This window comes from Nymphalis io, chromosome 1 (genome assembly GCF_905147045.1).
Source record: "Nymphalis io chromosome 1, ilAglIoxx1.1, whole genome shotgun sequence".
NCBI lineage: Eukaryota > Metazoa > Arthropoda > Insecta > Lepidoptera > Nymphalidae > Nymphalis > Nymphalis io.
Genome location: NC_065888.1, coordinates 14,413,190 through 14,431,365, shown reverse-complemented (window position 1 = coordinate 14,431,365; position 18,176 = coordinate 14,413,190). Strand labels below are relative to the sequence as shown.

At 31.4% G+C, this 18,176-nt stretch overlaps 1 protein-coding gene across 1 annotated transcript; it reads right to left on the bottom strand.

Annotated features, from left to right (window-relative positions):
- Positions 1-11,758: 11,758 nt before the first annotated feature.
- Positions 11,759-13,507, bottom strand: LOC126781809 (uncharacterized). Its single transcript, XM_050506867.1, has one exon. It carries the CDS (start codon positions 13,505-13,507, stop codon positions 11,759-11,761), a length of 1,749 nt encoding a protein of 582 aa, XP_050362824.1.
- Positions 13,508-18,176: the final 4,669 nt, after the last annotated feature.

Here is an 18,176-nt window from a genome sequence, read left to right as displayed (position 1 = left end):
TTTAATTAGTTTTTTTCTACTTTTATAGTTTTTTTTATTACAAAAAGAAAATAGTTTTTTATGTTATATGTAGTTGGACAAATGGGTCATCTAAAGCTAAGTGGTCACCACTACCCAGAGACATTGGCGATGTAAGAAAAATTATCCATTCCTTACATCGCCAATGCGCCACCAATCAAATATTCAATAAGGCGATTTACTTTTCAGCATTTTTCTAAAAGAACGAGGTTCTGCTTATTAGTGTAAATCGCTTTGAGGTTCGAAGATTACTTCTTCTTCTAGCCATCTGAACTATGACTGCGAGTCACGTTGTTAGGGGAATAACTGAATTTCTTTAAGCGTGCTCTAAATTTAACCAGTTTGAACGTTGAAATATAATTTCTATATTATTTTTTATTAAAATTTTATAAAACAAAGTCAATAAAAAGTGCGATTTACTTTTCTCTTAATATTACCAGGAAATCATTGGTAGTTCATTAAAATTCTTTTCATGGTTTTAGGTAAAAAAGATATTCCTACTGGACTTGAAGTCTGATTGCATTACTTGTGGAAATAAGATTAGAACCCCTTTTTAATTTATTTGGGTTATGTAAGAGTGAGATGGTCCAGTGAATACAGATCGTTGATTTTAATCGAGAGGATTTGTTTGGATTGAACGGATTTCAATACGATACCTACCTACCTAAATAATAGACAGTATTTAATTGTTATGAGCTTAATTTATTTTTATAATTATAATATCAGGCGAAATTTGCTTAATGTGTATGCACCAAACAGTGTTAAAATTATTTAAGTTAACTAATTTATATATATTTATATAATAATAATAATCTTTATTCACATAAAAAGTAACAAATTATAATGAGGTCCCTGATTTCTGAGCTAGGCTCAAAGACCTGTATTACAGAAATCAGTGTCCTCTCTCATATTTTTGTGACATATCGTTCTATGTAAATAAAAAATAAATGTGTGTGTATTTTGTTTCGCAAGATATTATAGCAACAACAGCAACAACAGTAGTACTATAAATACTTCATTGGTCGTTTACTTCCTATATAAAAAAATATATTGATGTAATTTATCTGTTTGAGATCAATTCTTCTTTATAAAAGTTTAAATTTTATGTAACTTGCCGCTAGATGACGCTGTTTATATAGTCAAGTTACTTACATACTTGATGGGCTTAGATACGGTTGGGACCTACCCAGACTCATTATAAATTCTACCGCGAAACAGCCATATTTATACCAGTTGAATACAACAATACTGCTAATCTATTTTTAGTAAAAAAAGAAAGCACTGTAACGTTCATCAGGTTCGTAACAACGATAAAAAATGGCGTCGTCTGCCAGCGTTCTAGTATTGTACAGAGCGACATACTTTCTCTAGTTATGGTCATCAGCATTATTTTCAATATATGACATTAATATGTCGAAATTACATTTGTACCGCTTCATAAAGCTGAAGTTGCCCAGATGTCTTTATCCACGACATCCACGAGGGCGAGAAATCTATCTAAATTTAGCTCACAAATGCCGCGGAAAGGCCTCGGCTCCCCTTATCCCAGCTAACAATGTTATCAGGGGACGTTGTCGTCTCACGGATATATAAAAAAGATCGGATGAGACATTTATATGACCTTTATATAATCAGCTAATGTAATGTTATGTAATTTGTAAACTTCGTTAATAAAGGTTTATTTTTTATAATTGTTTATAATCCTTGCTATGTTTAATATAAAAATATTGAACTACTTCCATATTATGTTGTGCATCCAGATGTACAATAGTTAATTAACTTTCTATTTCGGTTTATGTGTATATATATATATATCTATTTTTTTTATATTTTTGGGAGGGCAAACGACTCTACTCCACCTGATGGTAGGTGGTGGTAGAGTTAAAACGCGACGATGCCCAGTACAGTCGGGACGTATATTCTGCACTTGATAAATAATTTAAATCTTGTATTTTATTGTAATAATATGTATATTTGTAATTGCTATTGTAATACATTATAATCCACTTTCCATTAAATATTTGGATTTTAACTTTTATTTAAATATAATCATATATTGAAAACAACGAAAAATAAGTAACAGTCTATATGTGTCACTATTCTAAACAAAGGCTAGGTTAAGATTCATTTAAAAAACGACCTTACTTCCGATATATAATACAATTATTTTCTGTAAGTTGGCAGATGCAGGTTTGATACTAGAAAACTCAGTGTTGCCTTATTTGAACCTGCGATCTCCGTTATTAAATGTAGTAACATTACACTTATTTATTAATATTCAAAGTGAAAACTAAAATACCCAAACCTTACAAGAACCGTGGAAGAAATTCACGTTTTTTTTTTAATAAAAATATCTACCACACACGATACCGAATCTGAATTTTCGTAATTCAAACTGACCGCCACGTCGATGATGATTGCAAGGGGCCGCGTAATGGCGGCGACAATGTCAATGGTCGCGGGGAAAATAAAACAGGACGTAAAAAATAACACTACTCTTGACATTCTCGACTTGCTGTTCAGATGTTTTTAATGCAATCACGTCTCGGCTTTTAGATTATAAGGTTTTTTGTGGCTCCATATCACTTTGAGTGTTGTCGTTAAAGCTTTTTTTGTTTTTACTTTTTAAATGAAAATATTTACATTCAATGAAATATTGAAATAGAATTCTTCTTCGGCCTCCCCAGTCCCCTATATCCATCAACATTCATACTCATCACCCTTTTGGTAACATGCCTTTCATCCCTTCGAAATATTGAAATAGTATAAAATTATAAATCTTTAAACTAATATAATATTGCATGTAGCATTGCATTGCATGTTGTTGGTATACTTTATTCTGTGTATTGATGCTTTAGTTATCTATCCTAACATGACCGGACACTGGGCTGGATCAACTACCCACACACCGATTTTTTTTATATTAGTTATAGAATAATAAAAAAAATTATAAATCATTTGTTTGTTTATCGCCTGTGAAAATGTACAACCAACGTTTATAAGTTTCCAGACGACGATTTTCTTTATCGCCAAGAACTTCAGTTTCAGAAATTCATTTGTGCTTGTTCATATTTGAATCCGACGATTCGTAGAATCGAGGGCGAGGTCCGATGATTCGTAGAATCATATCCACGTGTTCTATCCAATGAAAACCTTTTTTTTATTTATTTAGTTTATTTTAATCTATGACTTATCATACTAATATAAAAAAAAAACTATTTCGTAACTTATTACGAAATAGTTTTTTTTATTTCCTCCTTATATATAATTTTTATTTGTTTCTCTATATGGTTGATATCTATAATAATTATAATTTTGTGCCTGCAACACCAATATCTCTTAAATGAACATTTTCATATTATTATTCTTAAAAAAAATGTAAAAAAGAATAATAATGAAAAAATCTACATAGGGAGCAAAACCCACATCCATTAATCATACACACGTACAATATTTAAATAAATAAAAAATAAAAATCTAAGCGAAAATTCAATGAATATGCATTTTGGTTTTCGGGAAAATTGGCTGACGTAAATTTTGCTTGCTTTAAACTGAATTTTACTAATTTGGCACGAAGCCAGTTTATATCAGGTGGAGGAATAAGCAAGTTCTACCCATAATGTTAGGAAAAGCCCTAACGCAACCAACTAATGTCCTTACTTCTATCAAATTGTCTACACCAAGTCCTTCGCTGTTGAAGGTTCACTATTTTGGAATGAACTAAGAGTACCTCTGTCTGGTTTCAAAAAACGTTTAAGCAATTTTATTTAAATTCTTAAATAGGTTGTATCGATAATTGTATAATTTATATAGTATTAATGTTATATTGTGTATATAAGTTTATATATATATATATGTGTTTTTATAGTATTATCATATTAATATTGTATGTTTATGCGACGTATATATACTTTATAAATAAATAAATTGTGTTGTTTCGATGTTGAATTTTTGCAGACTTTCGAAAAATTTGTATTCTTATTTATGCCTAGTCGACGGTCGAATGAATATCTATCAAGGCAATAAAAAGGTATATTATTTTCCGTCTTCTCTTTATCAGCCCGGAAGTAGAAAGTTGGGCGAGTTACATTCTCGTATCTCTTTCATCGTATTATGTGAGCGAGCATATATAACGTACAATTATACCACCACATATGTTTAGTCTAGATTGCAATATATCAGGATAACATTAAGAACAAGGGCTTTCAAAACAAAATCATTTATACTCATATTTTAAATAGGAAAGTAACTCTGTTTGTCTGTTACGCTTTCACGACTAAACCACTGGATGGATTTTTATGAAACTTGGCATGCAGCAAGCAACAAAAGTATGCCCTATGCCCTGAAGGCATAGGAAATTCTTTTGTATACAATCTCCATATCCAACACCTGGCCACCACCACCCCGCTCTTCCTAACACTTTTTCCATTTTCTTGCAATGTCATTCATATCATGAACTACCTTTCGAATTTTTCCATCCCTTCAAGAAGATAGTTAAAAATCAATAACAAAATTCGACCTTCATATACATGTTTCATAGCGAGTTAATCAAGATGCCACATTGGGACAAAATCAGTTTTGCCCACATTTATTAAGTAAGTAGCTATTGTTGACATGAATGAGATTTTTTTTTTATTAAATTAAACTTACTTAGTTTTCTTACGATGTTTCCCTCCTTATTCGTTCTTCCGCTGAGGACAAAGTAAATTGGAAACACGGAATTGATAGAACGATCTTCAGTTAAAAGGGACTTATTCTATTTGCTATCTTATTATGAGCTCCTTATAGAAAAGAAAATTGTGTGGTTTATATTTTCACATAACAAGAAACTAAGACAATTATCGACTACTTTCTATATTATTTACAATAGAATATATATTATAGTTAGATAATTGTTATAACTACAAAAAAAACTAAACAGTTTAAAAAGAAACACAAAATTTAATGACAACAGTACGCACACACACAAGTCTCGTATACTTACTCATACATCACTCATACATACATACATTTCTTGAATAATAAAAAACAAATTAATATTGAAAAGTCACCTTGTTTTTTGCATAGTTTTGTAAATTAACATTTCTATCTAATGTTAAAATTGTGAAGCGTCTATATATGTAATGATAGATTTATCTTCCAGCTTTATTCCACGATGTAGTTTTAATAGCTCAAGAATTTGATTCCCTAAAGCTTAATTATTCGATCGTCATTACTGAAAGCGATGCGGTGCGAACGGTACTATAAATTGCCATCAATTTGGAGTATCGCCAGTTCGATGCCCGGGCAGAATTTATTCGACTACTAGTTTATGACAGCCAGAACTAACTACGTTTCGATATCACACGGTCATACGCCAAATGGCATTTGTTAGAAGGGAAAAATAAATATTAGAAAAAAGACATTTTATATTTTTATCGCTTTATGAACGGTTGTTGTGGTACACCAATTTATTTAATTTTGAATAATATTAAATTGTAAAAAATAGATTTTGTTATTAATTTTAAAACAAAACAAAACAAAAGTGTTTTTTTTTTGTTTATAGAGTAGGAAGGCGGACGAGCATATGGGCTACCTGATGGTAAGTGGTTACCAACGCCCTTAGACATTGGCATTGTAAGAAATGTCAACTATCGCTTACATAGCCAATGCGCCACCAGCCTTGGGAATAAAGATTTTATGTCTCTTGTAATTAGTGTAATTACAGGAATTACACTGGCTCACTTACCCTTCAAACCGGAACACAACAATATCAAGTACTGCTGTTTTGCGGTAGAATATCTGATGAGTGGGTGGTACCTACCCAGACGAGCTTGCACAAATCCCTAACACCAGTACGATCATTATCATATTATTATCGCAAGTATAAAATAAATTTCAAAAATATCTCATTACTCAATTTATTAAATAACTTGAGACAGTATAAACCAAGTAAAGTACCTTAAGTAATTAGGAAGTCAAACTACATTATACGTTTTATACACGAACAATCTCTTACAAATAGCAATTAATATTATTCATCCTAAATGTCGTGAAACAAAGACCGGAGTCACTTGTGATACCTAATGTACGTCCAGAACATTTAAATTATAATTATAATTAAATGTAATTAATCGCAGGTGCCAAAATATTACACAGATAAAAGCAATTGCTCCGCATATATATCCAGGAGTTATTTTTTGTCTGAAAATAAATAGTATATTCTTTATAATTATATTATATGTTATTTTTTGGAATTGCATAACCTAATTACATTATATTAAGGCTTTTTAATTGATTTTTTTTATAATATTTATACTATAAGCAAACGTTTAAAGTTAGATTTCTGAAAAGACTACGGAGATGGAGTTCAGGTGCGAGCACAAAAGATCCATTAGGGTCGAAGTGCATTCTTGGTAATCCTGTGAGCCAAGGCACAAAGATAAGATGCCTCGTCAGGTTGACTGCTATTGTAAAATGAAATAACTCTTAGCTCTTCAAAAGCAAGTATTAACCGAGTTCGTTTCATACAGCGAAATGAATTTCGAAATGGCTGGGAAAAAAATCATAAATTGATATTTAAAATTGAATTCTTGATGATACTTTTAAATATTTACTAATAACGTTCGCTTGACAATAACAAGAATATTCAAGTTTCGAGCTGGTCTGATTTGACACGTCATTCCAATGAAATAAAATCAACAAATAAACACGTTAAATAACGCTTAGTTAAAAAATATTTCCCTAAACGGCAAAATAAATTTCAGTATTTTTAACAAGCTCGTTGAGTTTGCCACAAAGTACTGAGCAAACAAATTGATATTAACTCCACAAAAATATCTTCAATATAAACTCCGGTTTTATAAAAAGGACCCTCGTGTCCGCGGTAATTGGAATGATTTGGTAATATGGCTTTCTGTGAAATTTTAGTGGTTCGTGAAAACAACACGCTATCTTTAATTTGAAAATTTCAAAATAGAATCTATTAAAATTCATAGAATATCTAAGACTTCGAATTATATGAAGTAATTAATATGATCAACTAATTTAAGTTTTCTTCACATTATCTTAACATTATGTACCTAAGTATTCTTATTATTACACAAAATACAAGCCCCTATGTAATCTTTGATAAATATATACCCAGTTTTTTCATAGCTAACAACAACAATATTCATGTGTGGTTTCTTCATAACAAAAAAATGATTAAATCAGAGTGCAAACGTACGCCACTCTTATTGGACAGATGCAGCAGCGGCTGTAGCTGTGTTACGAATATAAATAAGGTACACACATACATATGTATTATAAGGTATGTATGTTTAACCAGGCAGTACTCTTTGCGAATTCATGTCCGTCGACGGAAGATAACTTAACTCTTATTAGCGTTGTAATCGTGTCCTCTTTGTCTAACCATGAATTGTACTTTGATTTGATTGATGATATAGGTCGATTCGATGATGTGAAGACTTAAAGAATTTTCTTAAAATAACCCATTCATAGTCGATTTGGTCCTTTACGAAAGGAAAGGGTCTTCCCGTAAAAGTCTAATCATATAGCTTAAGTTTTGAGTCGGTAGCTAGTCGCTCAAGATTTCTATACACAGGAATATAAATAAAATGCAGTCTAGGTGAGCTTTGTTTGTTATTAAAATATTTGTCGTGTTTCTTTTCAATTGATTACATTGGAATAATAGTAATTAAATCTACTCATCTTTATATTGAAGTGACGCCGTCTATATATATCTGCGTCGCTTAATATATTTGCTTAAGCCACTATCTTGAAGACTAGTTTGAGTATTATTTGTGCTTATTGAGAAGTATAATATATTTTTTGGGATTTTACTCGCTTTTCGACGTGACACGATTTTAAAAGGTCTAGCTTCTAATTTCAAATTCTACTTTCGTACAGGAGTTCAATTTACAATTACCTTTTGCTAACTCATTAGAATAATCGATGTTTGATCCATTGCGAATTTATTTTTTCAAATTTTATTCCAAGCTATTTTCAATACATAATGTAATGTCTTGCATTTTTCTTTTAAGAGTTTTATTACATGTCGCGATGCTAGGTAGCTTCCTTCACTTTTAAGGAGATGGAAGTCGAACTAAGTACATGCCAGGTGGTAGGACTTTGTGGCTTATGGTGGCTCGTTAGATATTCTACCGCAAAGCAGCAGTTTGGTATTGTTGTGTTCCGGTTTGAAATGTGATTGGGTCAGTGTAATTTCAGGCACAAGGGACATAACATCTTAGTTCCCAAGATTGGTGGCGAAAGGGCGATGTAGGGGATGGTTAACATTTCTAACAATCCCAATGTCTATGAGCGTTGGTGACCACTTACCATCAGGTGGCCCATATGCTCGTCCGCCTACCTGTAATTTATATATAAAAAATATATTAAAATAGTCGTTCGGTAAGCAAGGTTTGAATCATTTGAGAACATATTAAATGTAAAGGTACTACCCATTCTACCATTATAATTCCATCAATTTTCGCTACTTTTTTCACAAATCATGAATGAATTACATGTACAATTTAAGCACATGGAAACTCAGTGGTGCGTTCTCAAATGAATCCGATATTAAAGGTTCATGTTATCTGTCCGCTGTTGCTCAAAAAGTGACTCGTTTCTCTGTTTTACTAACAATAAAAGGAACGATCTGTTATATACCACTGTTGGGCTCCTCTTTTTCTTCTATTTTTTGATGATAAGTTTTGGAGCTTATTTCACTACGCTGCACCACAAAGACTTGGTAGATACACAAGTGACATATTTCCCTCCAATACATGCATGTGTAACGTGCATAAACAAAACTTAAGCACATGAAAATATAATTGTGCCTGTCTAGAACCCGCAATCTTAGGTTAAGTTTCACGTGTTCAAACCACTGGGCTATCTCCACTTATTATTTTAATTAAAACTAGTATTTAAATGGAGACATTTGAATTAAGCCTTTTAAAAAACTCAAAACAAGCTTTAATCTTTGTTTTTTATTGGTTGAAGTTAAATAATTAGGAATACGATAAGAATAACGGTTTAATTTCACACTTATTAGCAGCATATGTACAGTACAGTAACAGCCTGTGAATGTCCCAAATGCTGGGCTAAGGTCTCTTCTTCCTTTTTTTGAGGAGAAGGTTTTTACAATGCGGGTTGGTGAAATACACGTGGCAGAATTTCAGTGAAACTAGATACCGACAAGCACGAGATGAATTATAAACACAAATTAAGCACATGAAAATTCAATGGCGCTTGCCCGGGTTTGAACCCACGATCATCGGTTAAGATTTACGTGTTCTTACCACTAGGCTATTTCGGCTTAGCAGTACATGTAATCTACTTCATTAATGAGTAAATGATTTATATACTTATCGAGTGATAATGAGGATCGACGCAGGTTGAAATGCTTAGTTGAGATAATTGGACCCTAAAAGATAAATAAAGATAGAAAAAAAATTACATTTATAGACTTCATTAATCAAATCAGACATTCAAGAGTGATTGTTTTTGAAATTGAATTACAATTATTACTTTAAAAACTGTTCAGGCCGGCGTTGTATTTTAAATTAGATAATCTTTTATTATTCTTGTTCAGATGTAGAGATTTATTTCGCAAGATTGCGAATTATATTTAAAATCCTATCTAAGGCTATATTTTTAAGACGAAGATATGATCTCTTACATTTCCTTAAACTTATTTTTTTAACGTTAATCAAGATAAATGTGAAGAATATCCTTAATTTAAACACGGAACGTGGTGTAATTGAATTTATAATTGCATAATTGTTTTCGGTTATCAAGAAAAAGAATGTAAATTAAGTCTTACAATTTCTCTCCTAAAACTGTTCTTTTCTTAAATTCAAAAACTTGTATTGACTAAATATGCAAATAAGCACGAAAACAATTCTGATATAATTATGTATTTTTATGGTGTTTTCTCATCAATGGATGAGTTAATAAGCCGAGATGGCCTAGTGGTTAGAACGCCAGAATCTTAACCGATGATCGTAAGTTAGAACCCGGGCTAGCACTGAATTTTCAAGTACTTAATTTGTGTTTATAATTCATCTCGTGCTTGACTGTGAAGGAAGACATCGTGAGGAAACCTGCATGTGTCTAGTTTTTTGAAATTATGCCACATGTGTATTCCACCAACACGTATTGGAGCAGCGTGTAGAATAAGCTCCAAATCTCATCAAAAAAGGAGAGGAGGCCTTAGCTCAGCAGTGGGACATACACAGGCTGTTACTGCATAAGTTAAAAATTGTTAATATAATCGATAATTTTTAATTTCAAATAGGTAAGTAAACTGACAGATGACTCCGAATAGTCACCGTCTCCCTTAGGCACTGACCTAGAACAGCCATAGAAATAATTAACCATCTCTTACATCGTCATATCGCTTCAAGCTTGCAAACTTAGATTTCCCATGTGCTTGTAATTACAATGAGTCACTCTACATGATTTTATTATTGCTTGTCGAAGATACAGTTATTATTTAATCGATATTATTGTAAGAAAATATCTGTAGGATAATTAGTATGCAAATTGGGACATTAGCACAGATTAGAGATGCGACGTGAAATGGACGCAAATGTTTTAAGGGTTCCGGATACTATAGAATAAATTGCTTTATTATGCAAAACTAATGCGAATAATATATCTGTAAGAGAGGATTTGTTTTGTAGTAGGACTAGGCTTAATAATATGATCTGAGCCTATCGCAAGATTCGTTTATTAAATAAGATAGTTATGAGTACCCTAATTAGACTCTTATAAATCGAAATATATACTATTATGTAAAGGAATATATTTATAATTGAAGACATAAGTACAGTAACAGCCTGTTAATGTCCAAGTACAGTAAATGCCTGTTAATGTAATAGCTAGTATTATATTGGTATATCTCTTTGAACAAATAACTTTTGGTGTATATTATCTTTAATTTATATTAATGTGCTGCTCTGCATGTTTATTACCAGGCAGTATCACGATATACGTTTCAGGATTATATAATAGATCGAGATGTGGTATCATATTCATGCATCTTCATCTATAATTTATGTTTAAAAAGGTATAATTTTAAAGTTTGTTGCATGGGTTAAGCAGCTTAAGTATTCAAGCAGTATAGCTTAGGTATCGATGAAACAAATCGAACCGTTCAGGGGCTGACAATGTATACGTAACCCACTCTGTCTAGAGGGTATAAGTTATTTCTAAAACAATGTAAAACCGATTTCAAGCCGTTCCACGAATAAAACAATTTCATCCCGAAGATCTCGTATAGCTGCACTGCCAAATAATTTACTAACGACACAATGTAGACATATTTGTCACGCTTGATCCGTATTTATATGGCTGTAATCCGAACCTAAAACTTGCAATGATTCAGGCTTTGTGGACTGTATTTTATTAGATTGTTGAGCGGTATTTCATTATTATTATGACAGTGTCACAGGAGAATTTCACGTATAGTATCGTGGAATTTCTTGGTTGTAAGGAACAAATTATAATAACATAAAATATTAAGATGTTTGATAAAGTAATAATGTAAACTTTGATTTTTATTTTCTATATTCTATGATATAATATTAGTAGACTTACACATTTAAAACAAAATATCTCATAATCATTTTAAATTAATTTATTAGATCTGTCAAAATTGATTACAGTCAAGGAAAAGCATATTTGTTCGAAAACCAAACGAATTAATTATTCACGAATAAAATTTGTACAGGAATTGTTGTGAAAAGTTAGATTACTTTTTAGTCGAGTCGCCGCCCGTGTCCCTCTGAGGAATGTACAATTTCTTGAACAATTCACCCAACTTCTCACTATCGAGGCAATAGTCACTTACCACACTCTCTTCGCCGAAAGATTTACCGCCGACAATTATACTACCAACTTTATTACCTTGGAATACGGTCGGCATTTCAATATCACAATTCCCATTGCAGTCTATCGTTTGATTACGCGAAGCTTTGTTCGTTAATTGGCTTGGACATGTAGCTCGTGCACTATTAGTGTACATACCTTCATTCCGTACACCGCAAACTGCTTGTATTATCGATTCTAACGCCATTTGGTCCTGCTTTCTGCGTTGAATAGCTGTTGATTGTAAATTAGTAATAATTTCCTTGTAGTTGCTCTCTAATTTATTTAAAGCTTCAGCTAATTCAGTTTGATAATCATTAGATATTTCCTGTATTACCTGAGCTCTTTGTCTAACTAATTCAAGATGTAAAGAACACTCCGTTAAATGTTTTTCTTTCTGTAAATTAGTTAACTTTAGTTCACAAGCCTTGGACAACTTCACTTTAGATTTTTCTATTTTATTAATACGTTTTGCAAATTCATCTGCTTTTCGTTTCAAATTTTCTGAATTTGAGTCATTAGGAAGACTTGAATATTTAAGATCTTCAATGCTTTTTTTTAACCGGTCTATTTCAATACCCTGAGATATAATTGTTTTATCCTTATTAGCAATTATTTCATCTTTTTTAACCATTAGTTTTTCTAATTCGCTTAAATGCTTTGTTTCAATTTCTTTAATATTTTTTTCATATTGTAATTTTAGGTCTTCTAATTTACTTTCATAGTACACTTTCATTTCTTCTTGTACAGATGTTTTAGTATCAATTATTTGTAACTTATGTTTTGCAAATAAGTCACCTATTTCGTATCGTTTAATACAATTGAAATTATCGAGGTTATCCTGTAAATTCCTTATTTTTTCGAGAAGACAATTTCTAGATATAACTTCTTCTAATTTGCATTTTAAAGTATTTGTGCTATCCTGCGTTATTGTATGAATGCTGGTCGCATTATTCACTTTCAAAATGTCATTAGACAAATTATAAACTTGATTCTTTGTTCTCAATTCTTCTTTTAAAGCGGTCAATTCTCTTTGAAGCAAAACGTTTTGTCTTTTAATTTCTCGAAGTTTCATCACAATGTTTATTGTTCTGATATTACAAGATTCGTCGCGTAATTTATTATTGTTGAAATTAGGCACGTCAGTAGAACAATTATAGCATATTACGTTTTGATTATACATATTTTCTGGTATGTTGTAAGTAATTGAGTTAAAATTATCATCAGTTTTAAATTCACTATCGCCGGTCACATATTCTATTGAAGATTGCGAAGGTTTTTCATTGTCATAAATAACTTGTGTATGAACGTTATCCAAATCTATTATTTGATATTCTATCTCTGATAAAGTTTCATCGCTGTTTGCATCGTCCGTCAAAAGAGATAATTCATCAGCTGATGGGTATTTAAGAAAAGGCTTTTCAAGTTTACCTTTGGCTAATTGATAGCACATAGCAAAAATGTATTTGTTTCGTAATGATTTTTCGTGTTCTTTGCAATTCGAAAGTCTTTGAATCCAAGCATTACAAATTTCTATAACATCCTGATCAAGTAACTGGCCCAAATAAGGCCGGATTATTTCCAAATATCGTTTATATTCCGAGTCTAGATTTTGTCCATGATTTTCATCCATTCCTATAAATTTATCAAAACATACTATGTTACAACTGACACGTTAACTTCTGTCATCCACTTCTTAAGCAAAAGACAAAGAGACACAAACACACTTCTTACGGAATATAAAAAAAATATATAAGATACTAAAAAGTTTGGTAGTAAAAGAGTTTTGTTTTGTTTTGTTTTCTTGAAGTATTTTTAATTTCAGGAGTTAGTTTTAATTTACATTCAAGTTGAATGTAAATAACGCTCCGTACGTATAATTTAATTTGCACATAGGTTTCTCCCTTCAGTATATTTAAGTCTGTATTTAGCCAATTACTATAATTATTTTAAATTATTTTAATAATGTTTTCTGTGTTAATGATATGAGTATTTATGCTTAGTATAAACTTAAAGTAACTATATTTAAATTTTAGATAGAACGAAATAAAAATATAGAAAATGCCTGGAATATGGCATATCTCTATGGAAGGTGAATTTTCTTTTACATTCAGTTACTATAAGAAGCTCACGAGCTTACTCTGGACGTCGGGAACGAATTTATATCGTGTAATCGGATTTAGAAAAACTTAATACACATATAAAAACTTTAAAATGAAAATTATAAACTTGATAAAGTAACTCTTATATTGTTCTATGAGGTTTATTATATAAAATAAGTTTACAATATACATATATGTAATGCACTTAATTTTTTATGCGGATGGCAAATGGGCCACCTGGGCACCACCTGGGCCCAAAGACAATGGTAATGTAAGAAATATCAAACATTCCTTACAACGCCAATGCGCCACCAACCTAGGGAACTAAAATGTTATATCCTTTGTGTCTGTAGTTACACTGGCTAACTCACCTTTCAAACTGGCACACAAAAATACTGAATATTGCTCTTTGGCAGTAGAATATCTGATGAGTGGATGGCACCTACACAGATGGGCTTGCACAAAGTCCTACCACCAAGTAAATATTTACTTAAATTTACTATGGTGGAGGTATGTAAGTTTGATTGTTTTTCTGGTTTCACGCAAGAAAGTTTCATATTGTTTAAATTTTAATTTCCGGTCAGGCATAGCTAACATAGTTTGTTTATATGTTGCGTATTTTTTCATATATAGCTTAATATGCTGACGTAGTCGGACAGGAAAAATGCTGGTCCAGACGCATTTGTAGCGAACGCTGCCAAAACTATAACAGATATAAAAAATAACTTTTTATCAGCGATTTGTAGGTCTCCAAAATGTCTACAAACTCAACGACAGCATAACTATTTTTTAAAGATAACAGTGAACATTTTTATGTTTAAAAAATACTACCACTGTAGTTTTGTTTTATTAATTTAAGAATTGTGAGAAATAATGAATTGCCATTAAAATTAATAATATAATAATTTTAAATGTTTGATGTAGTCGTATGAACATTGTTTTTAACACTTTAATATTTTTACGGGATATGTAAATAATTGCGTAAAATATATGTAGGACAGTATTTCATAATTAACAAACATTTAGAATTAAAATTCCTTATTTTATCCGTAAGAAGTTGGAACGGGCTGCTAGACAGAAAATGAAACATATAACGTTTAGTAACACTTTCTTTACTAGGCGTTATTATCTGTAAGCAATTGCTGATTAATGAAACTTTGTAATATTATTTAAACAGGCGCTACAAAATAAAATTATGGTTGCTTGGTGCAAAGTGTAAATATAACTTCGTTTATTTCATTTTAATAAGCTTAAATTAGAAATATAAACATAATCGATAATGTAAACTCTATTAAGGATATATATTTCCTACAAAGGGTTTGTGACCAACGTCGTGAAACCGGCTATAAAGATAAAATTACTTTAAACCCACATTCATTTACCATAAAAATAATCTCGGTCGTATCTTTACAACCACCATCCATGACTCGTAAGAACAGTTCTTATTCCGAGAGTCAGAAAGGCTAATTTTGACAAAAAACAAATTTTAGTTTCAAAGTAACGGTTTATATGAAATGCTAAAATGCAATTTGTAGTAATAAACACGATACTAATCAATGTTACAAATTATGTCTATAAGAACCATGTGATTTTTTTTAAGAAAATTTTAATATTAAAAAATATACGTCACCGTATGACATATTGTTTATATTTTGCAATCTACTTTATTTTATACATTTCACTTTGAAATCTATTTCTCATTTTTATTTTACAATATATATTTTGGAAGAAGGTTTTGTTTCTGTACGTTACACGATAAACCAATTTAAGAAACGAAAATTTTTTTTCCAAAATGAGTATTGAAAAATTTCAAAAGATACCTAAAGTAGAATTCCAACAGAATTAAAAACCCCTTTTATTCTTGAAGTCGCTTAAAAATAATAAAAAATGTAGTATAAGAAATTATTCAAATCTTAAATAACGTTATGATTATTTACATATAAAAACGGTGTTATGATTACCCCGGAAATTAATGCGTGATGTAAACGAAATTACCTGCTTCTTGCCAGCAGCCCACCCCCGCATTAAGTGTACTTCCTATAATTTTGATGATGGATTGCTATAAAGAGACGCGTCAACAATGAGTAATTATAGGATAATATAATAGTAAAGAAAAAATATTTATCTTTATTTAAAAAAAAAATCCCTAAAAATAACTTGCTCAGTAAAAAATTTGCGTGTGCTAAAATGCAAAACGCAAAACAAAAATTTCGATTGACCTACTTTTTCTACCCAAATATTATTTCGATACATATAATTTCTTTCGATGTTTCTTCGTGCTAACCGCTTAAACATTTGTTCTCTTTCAAAAGCTTTCTTCTATCACAGATGTAAATTATATTTTTTCATTAATTATATTTTAATTAATATTTTTTAATTAATCAGTACAGTAACAGCCCGTTAATGTCCCACGGCTGGGCTAAGGCCTCCTATCCCTTTTGAGGAGAAGGTTTGGAGCTTATTCCACCACGCTGCTCAAATGCGGGTTGGTAGAATACACATGTGGCATAATTTCAATGAAATTAGATACATGCAGGTTTCCTCACGATGTTTTCCTACACCGTAAAGCACGAGATGAATTATAAACCCAAATTAAGCACATGAAAATACAGTGGTGCTTGCCCGGGTTTAAACCCACGATCATCGGTTAAGATTCACGCGTTCTAACCAATAGGCCATCTCGGCTTTTTAATTAATCAGATCAATGTAAATTAAACATGGTGGTTTTGGCTTACGCTTTATCTTTTCGCTCCTATTTTGCTTATCATTTCGTTATAGTTTTATTAATCTCGTTGGTATGTAAAATATTTTAGTATATAATATATAAAATATATTAATTCATGCTATTATATTATTGCCATTCGTTTGCATTAATTATTGCTTGCTATCAATTTCAATAGTTTTAAGAAACCTTCGGCTCGTTTATTTGATTATGGTCTTTAACATCTATTGCTTGCCATTATCTTTGTCGTTGCTGTACAGTTGATTTAATTTATTAAGTTTGAATCTTCTTGCGAAAATAATAGAGTCTAATTTAATTCGAACTACACGACAAGTCCATTAAAATCATTAAGCTTCGCATTTAGGGAACTAATTGAGCGGAATAGCGTAACGTAACTAGTAATGTGTGTCGTTTATTTTGTCCGAAATGTAATGGACGAAGCGATATGAGATACGTGATTTTTATTTGTTTAGCGCATTTTACACACGACTTAACAGAAAACAAATAAATGGTGATTATATAAATTGCTTTTTGTTTGTAAAGATGGTTCTTTACAAAAAGCAATTGAGTTTGGTAGCTGAAAATAATTCAGTGATTTTGAGAAATTATGTGATGTAACTTTTATGAAATGTAAACATTATAAAAGCTAAAACAGACCAGTCAAGTCGCTTGCTGAAATATATAAGAAATTTAAAACTGTCGTGTATCAACCGAACCGAAACACCCTGTGAATGTCCCACTGCTGGGCTAAAGGCCTCCTCTCCTCATTTTGAGGAGAAGGTTTGGAGCTTATTCCACCACGCTGCTCCTATGCGGGTTGGTGGAATACACATGTGGCAGAATTTCAGTGAAATTAGACACATGCAGGTTTCCTTACGATGTTTTCCTTCACCGTAAAGCACGAGATGAATTATAATCACAAATTAAGCACATAAAAATTCAGTGGTGCTTGCCCGGGTTTGAGCCCACGATCGTCGGTTAAGATTCACGCGTTCTTACCACTGGGCCATCTCGGCGTGTATCAAAAGAAAATAAAAACTATTTTCGTTCCTCAACTACTAATAATATTGTTATTGAGCCTAGTAAGCTATTTCTTAACAAAATAAAAAGTTAACTATATTTCTGACTTACAAGTTATTCTTATACAGTATTATAAGATTTTCAATCCATTTTATAGCAGTTTATATTTTTCTGCATATTCAAAAGCACGTAAACCAACAACGATTCAATTTAAGTATGTACAATCAATTCAATTTAAGTATGTATTATGAATACAAAATCGAACAAACGGTCCCGCAAGTGAATCAATAGAAACTGGAGTACCGTAGGAAACGGATACACCTAACAAAATATTTACTTTTACAACTTATACAGAATCCAAACATCATATTGTGTTGGGACAGCGCTCGCCACCAATAAAGCTGAACTGTCGAAATTTATCAATACTTGTTGAGTATAAGGGATGAGATTTTAGCGAT